This window comes from Morus notabilis, unplaced genomic scaffold, assembly GCF_000414095.1.
Source record: "Morus notabilis unplaced genomic scaffold, ASM41409v2 Scaffold3737, whole genome shotgun sequence".
Taxonomy (NCBI): domain Eukaryota; kingdom Viridiplantae; phylum Streptophyta; class Magnoliopsida; order Rosales; family Moraceae; genus Morus; species Morus notabilis.
The window spans coordinates 1,351-8,293 of NW_010356638.1; the positions used below are offsets into that span (position 1 = coordinate 1,351).

General features: G+C 31.8%; 1 protein-coding gene across 2 annotated transcripts in view; it reads left to right on the forward strand.

Moving 5' to 3' along the window:
- The first annotated feature begins 6,547 nt into the window (after positions 1-6,547).
- LOC21385747 (heavy metal-associated isoprenylated plant protein 6) overlaps positions 6,548-6,943 on the forward strand; it is a 2,587-nt gene continuing 2,191 nt past the window's right edge. Inside the window, exons 1-2 of one of the 2 annotated variants that reach the window (XM_024166212.1) lie at positions 6,548-6,658; positions 6,809-6,943. The exon at positions 6,809-6,943 is cut by the window's right edge and continues 52 nt beyond it. In XM_024166212.1, the coding sequence (XP_024021980.1) occupies positions 6,650-6,658; positions 6,809-6,943 (144 nt within the window). In that variant the 5' untranslated portion in view covers positions 6,548-6,649. The remainder of the gene's footprint in view (positions 6,659-6,808) is intronic. The other variant, XM_024166259.1, reaches the window with a different exon arrangement.

The following is a 6,943-nucleotide window of genomic DNA, read 5'->3' on the forward strand; positions in this document are numbered from 1 at the left end:
GTAAGAGACAAAATGGAAAGTAAAGTAGTGCCCTTGTAATGTTTGTGTCGTTTTTGTTTAGTTCGCGCTGACTCGAGTTGAGATGTGACGTTATGTGAGAGTTTTTTACTGTAGTAAAAAAGTTAAATGTAACTGTTTTTGAGAATTTTTTACTGTAACAAAACTCAAATTTTAAATTCGAATCAGCGAAATGAACGGGCATAATTTTCCCAAGAGGGAAGTTTTGTTCTAAAAGGTAAATTCACTTTGGTAACTTTCTACTACGCTTTATATATATTCTTTTTCTTTTTTTTTTAATTGTTTCACCTTTTCAAGGTCAAAATAAAATTTGACGATGATAAGAAGGGGAAGAGTATGCGGTCAAACGAATACAGCGAAAGTTTCTCATCCACCCCCGGAGCTAAACCAGAAGGCCGCCCAGCGTCATGATAAAAGTTTTAGAGATAAAATTATTTTGATAATTTGTATTATAATAAAACATACTCTTAATATTTTATGTTTTTTATAACATAAAAATTATATTTTGACGTTTTTAAAAACATATTTTGAATACTCTAAAGTTAATTTTTAAAATATTTAATGTCTCAACTACCTTTCTTATCAATTAAATAAAAATCTGAAAATATTTTAAAACATGAAAATATTTAAAAAAATAACAAAATAAAAAAGTTTGAGTTTTTTCTTAGATCTATTAATTTTTTATTAATTAAATAAAAATGTACTAAGGTCATTTTACATTTTAAAAAGTAGTTATAGGATACTAAAAAGATGTTTTTGAAAATGTCGAGGTACCACTTTAATATTATCAAAAAGACAGGTACCAAGAGCATGTTTTGTTATAACACATGTACCAAAATAATTTTATCCCAAATCTTTATCATTCCAATACTAATAAGAAAGTTTCTCTTAATAGGTCCTGAAAAAAGAAATTATTTATAGCCGTCATATTTATATTTAAAACTGTTTATTATGTATAATTTTTTTTAATTTAATGTAATTTTGACTAAACTTAATAAACTTAACGACAAAAAATTAGCGCTACCGATACGAAGGGTCTAGAAGAAAAATTCCCTGCCAATAAATCTATACGAGTGTTTCTGTTTAATTGAACAAAAAAATGAAAAAAAGAGAGAGCACTTTTAAGCGCAAAATAAGCCTTTATGAATGTCGCAACCCTACTAGTTATCAAGTTAATGTTCAATGTCCCTTGCTTAACTGCACTATATAAATATTGTCTTTTCCTTCCCTTTGTTGAAAAAGGAAGGAACCAAATGTCCAAAAGTAATCCAACGTGAAAAATACCCACCACCAAGATATTGGTACGTTTTTCACTCACGTCCTTTTGGTGGGTTCATCTCATATCATTACTTGTATGACCCATATAATAAGGAGAAAACACACCATTGGGTCACTTCTTTTTTTTTTTGCCAAATAACCTAGAACTTTCTAATTTATCCTTTGTGTATCAACCCTAATGATGATTAATCATAATGTCATGAGATTTCTCCTCTAGATTCTCCATAGTTTCCCTCAATCGTGTGAGACACTGCATAGATTGACCTAAATAATTAGAAGGAAGAGCTTAGGAAATGAGATATGTATTTCACATGCTTTTTCCTCGGTTGTGTTTTTTATGTATCCTCAATTTTAGCCTGAGGACTAGGTGCATGAACGTTACATAATTATTCAACCAAAACCAATTGATCAAAAGGTTTGGTACTTTCTCTAGTATTTGCTAGGATATTTTGCTCTCAATAATCTATGCATCTTTTTTTCCCCCTTCTCTTTTCACAATAGGATTTCAACTTGATCCCAAATGCAACTATTTATGGGCCGTTTAGATCTCACATTCAAAATGTGGTGGTTTGAACTATAGAATTTGAAAATATATTTAAACTGGCGTTTGATTCAAGTATAAGTTTGAACACGAAATAAGTAATTCATTTGCATTTTCTACACGTCCCCAAGAGGCCAAAAAAAGATGGCATAATGTGGTGGTTTGAATTATAGAATTTGAAACTCACGTTTGATTTAAATATAAATTTAAACATGAAATAAATAAAAGCCACGTTCTTTTCGCTGATTCGAGTTTAGAATTCGAGTTTTACTATAGTAAAAAGCTTTCAGAAACAGTCACATCTAACTGTTTTACTACAGTAAAAAGTTCTCACACAACATCACATCTCAACTCGAATTAGCGAACCGAATGGGTTATTATTCTCGTTTTCTACACGTCCCCAACAGGCCAAAAAAGACGGCATACTAGAGCTGATCATCAAGTGGTAGTCACTCTCAGAAAGTGTAGCCAATCGAAATTTTGGCACCTCCCCAAGGGAAAGACAAACGACGTTATCTTCTCATTCAATCAAAGACCTCTAATATTTAGCTCTCTCTCTCTCTCTCTCTCTCTCTCTCTCTCTCTCTCTCTCTCTCTCTCTCTCTCTCTCTATATATATATATAGACATATATGTATATAGCTCCAATATTTTTGCCCTTAGTTAAATGTGGAATGAAAAGGGGGCGACCTTGAGAAAAAGAAGTAACACTAAACATCTTCTTAGTAAAGTCAATAAATATTTCGAGTACGCATCCCCATTTGATCAGCTAACAACACCTAACAAAAGTCAATCGTCACCGCGTTTTCAATTTTCTAATTTATAGTCGGGCAATATGCTGGAATGACTTTTCAACAAAGTAAAATTAGTAAAATGACATTCTTTTATTTTTCATGAAGAAAGACATTTATTCATTCTTTATAAAATGAGGTCATTTTACAAATAAAGATTTTTAAAAAGTTATTTTACTAATAAAACTTTTTAAAAGAGTTATTTTTATAAAGTCCTCTTTATAGTCCCAATATAGGGCAATATACTAGAATGACTATCCACAAAGTAAAATTAACAAAATAACCTTCTTCATTTTTTATGAAAAATCACCACCTAATCATTTTTTATAAAAAATGGTTGTTTGTAGTCATTTTACAAATAAAAAATTTTAAAAAATTATTTTACTAATAAAATTTTTCTATTGAGTTATTTTTACAAAGTCCTCCCCAATATATAAAGCTAAGTTCTTCCTTATCTCTCAAGTACCCTTCTTCATTTATAAGTTTAGGCTTTGGATATAGATCATATATATATATATATATATATATATATATTCCCATTTTTTATGCCAGCCCTTTCATCAGAAAACAAAACCATATGTCTATTCATCATTAGTACTTGTTCTCATTGCGTGCATGACTTTCTTCACCAGCTTGTGAAAAGTCATAAATCATAATGTTGTTCGCTTAATTGTTTGTTCTATAGTATGGTTTTTGCGGCTAGATATACATGTATATATGTCATCTGTGACGTACGTAGAGCTCCAGGCTTTGTACGCAATCATGAAAAATACATGAATTCACGTGAAAATGATATAAATTGGAAATGCATGCTTCGCATTCACGCCTATGGTCATCTTTCAGTAACAATGAAAACGATTAAAGTTTTAAGACAAGAATCAGAAACCAACAAACGACTAAAAAATATCTTGTCTTTTTTTCTTTGCCGTGTGTGAAAGAGATATTCGTGTGTGTCCGATTAGTTATGTGCCTATTCAATTTTCTCTTATTGAAATTCACCACGTGACCTTAGAGCGTTTCAGTCAAAATTACACCGGTACTTTTAATTTGTGGTTGCAGTTGAATCGCTAAATGCATCGTACTATTTCGCATTTGAAGTAGTGTTTGTATTATTCTGATTTGGAATGCAATTTTCATTTTTTTTAAAAAAAAAGTAACTAACAAAATGTAGACTTCCCACGTCTAATATTAGAGCTAGCTTATGTACCTAGCCACTCTACAGATAAATATTAATTTAACAACTTGGCGCTACTCTATATAATGGTCTCGTGCAAAATTAATATTCCACCAAGTGATGATTTTCAAAAAAAAAAAAAAAAAAACAATATTTTCAGGTGGGCTGCGGAACGTTGTTGAACTTGAATGTTCTTACATGTGACTTCTTTGGTATTAAAAAACAAGTTCCCAACTGCCAAATATTATTATGAAGAGGGTCGTTAGTCATAATTACATAGTAAACAGAAAGAAAAAACGAGGGGAAAAAAAGAAAGAAAAATAAGAAGAAGAGGAAAGAAAAAGTCCAAGCAATTTCATGTCAAACATTGATGTGGTTGGGGCCATTCCATCCAGAAAGCTCTATAGCGGCTCAGCTCTTTTCACGTTTCAAAACTCTTCAGGTGCGTTTAAAATTCGTTTTAAATAATTTTATTTTTTTTTGTATGAAAATAAAAATGAAAACGTTTTCAATCTCAGATAGAAATTATTTTTAAAAATGCGTTTAGTAGTTTTATCAAGAAATTATTTTCAGTATAAAAAAAAACTCATTAATGTCTATCTCTCTCTCTCTCTCCTTGAGAGATGAGAAAACGAAAACAAAAATTAAAAACGAGTTAAAGTCGTTTTTCATTTCTCTCTCATTTTACACTAAATTAAAAAATCATTTTCATTTCCGTGTTTTGTCTTTATTACGCCAAACACCATTTTAAAAACGTTTTTATTTTTTCTCAAAAAACGTAAAAAATAAAAAGGGATCAATTCTAAACACGGCCTTCATTTTGGTCAGCTCAAACTTTGTAGATATTTCTCACGAATTAGTTAATAAATGCTATCAACATAATTACCAAGTTACGATTTGGATAATTAAGCAAATTCACCCATAAATGACATTTTAATGTGTTATATATGATTACGATTACAGAATCAAATAAATTATCCATGACTATTAAGTGCTTGTTCTTTTGAGTGAAAAACTCAAAAAAATACAACTCGAGTTACAATTTTATTCGAGTTCATGTTCTTTTAAGTTTAAATTTGAGTTTAAACTCGAGTTCAAACTCGAGTTTATAACTAAAACTCGAGTTCAAGTTTTCCCTACAACTCGAGTTCAGAAACTCGAACTCAAATTAATGAACAATATTTTTTCTATTCTTAAAAATGCTATAACTTTTTCGTTTTAATTCTGATTGAGATGATTTTTTTTATGCGTTGACAACGAAAAGACGAATAAAACCCGACCCATATACCCTATTAAAATTTTTCATCAGCATTGAGTTTTTATTAAAATACTATCTAAATACAAATTCAAGTTTTGACTCACTCAAACACAAACTCAAAAAGATTCTTATCTCAAACCATAACTCAAATGTACACAACCAAACACAAACTCAAGTTACAAATTCAACTCAAGTTATAACTCAAATTCAACTCAAGAATTATACTCAAGTTAAACTCTAAAAGAATAAGCCTTAAATCTTCTACAATTGAAGATTTTTTAATTAAATAAAATCCAACTAGAGTTAACTTATTATTAAAGATAGCTTTATGTAGCATCTAAAAAAAGCCAACTTTTCGCAATAGGATAATTATCTCTTAAAAAACAATATTGTAAATTAGTAATTACATGGGGCGACAAGCAATGAAATGATTTTTTCTTTTTACCAAACTACCTCCTATATTAAAACTCGGGCCCCGCCGAAAAGGCAAGTTAACCGACAAAGGAGCCAACCGACGAAGGATACTTGCCCAACAAGGTCAAAGGGTACAATAGTCATTTTAAATACAAAGTCAAAAATCCGACTATCTGCGTCGTTTCCCCACTCCAACAGGCAACAAAGGCCACTAAAAGCCCAGTTTAGTCCAACCCGTCGGGGACGACAAAACGACCTCCTTCAGCAACCTAAATTCGACTTTGCTGACACACACCCCTATAATTATAGAGTCAATTAGAGAATCTCTCTTAAATCTTTGTGGAATTTTCATTAACGGATTCACAATCATGATTCAGAATTATTATCAGTTTACGTGTATTTTTTATAAGAAAAAATACTGTAACGAATCACGAATTATAATTCGAATCATAACACGAATCCTCATACCAAACACGCCCTAAAAATGAAACGATATCCGTTTTACGGGGTGTGGGTTGGGCCTATAATGGCTCGCACACCCCAATTCAACTCGCGCTCTAATTTGTCTCTTCTAATATCTAACCCTAGGCAGGCAACTCATTTTTACTCTCTGTTTGAATTTCTATATGTTTGAATGTTGGAGTTATTATTTCTATTTGATGATGAACTTTAAATGTTAGATTGAACTTTAAGTCATTGATTCTTTGAATGTTAAAACCGACAACCCAACCCACCCCACACCGTCTCAACCCAACCCAAACATTATTGGGTTGTGAAATTTTTTTAATATTGTTGGGGCTAAATATGTGCAACTCGCACCTCTTTGAGACAGGAGAAGAAAAAATCATACCCTACACCAACCTAACCCATGAACAATCCTACTAGACGTGCTTATTTTAAAATTTAAAAAAAAAAAAAAAGATTTGGCCATGCGTGCCTCATCATATTCCACACATCCATAGAAAGAAAGAAAAATGTATATCATCAACATCATCATACATATATACATACATACATGCACATCCGAAATCCTCGTCTATATAATACAACCTCCTCTGCTTCTATTTTCTCCCTTCAATACATTTCGAGCCATTTGAAAAAGTCCTCTTGTGCGCAGATTAACATTCTCTCTCTCTCTAACAATCTTATCCTAGTCACTACTAATCTACTGAGATTATGGGTGAGGTTAGTACTAATTACACTCCTGAACAAAAAGAGTTTATTTCCTTTTAGCGGTGGATCATCAATTCTTTCCGTTTTGATGTCTGGAGATATTTATAATCTGTTAATTAGGGTTTTCGCTAATTCGGTGATTAATTTGCTTCGTAATGGCAGGAAAAGGAGGCCGCGAAGAATGACGGCGAGAAGAAGCCCGCCGGAGGCGACGCCGGCGCCGCCAAGAAGGCCGACGACGGAATTATCACCGTCGTTTTGAAGCTTGATATGCATTGCGAAGGCTGTGCAAAGAAA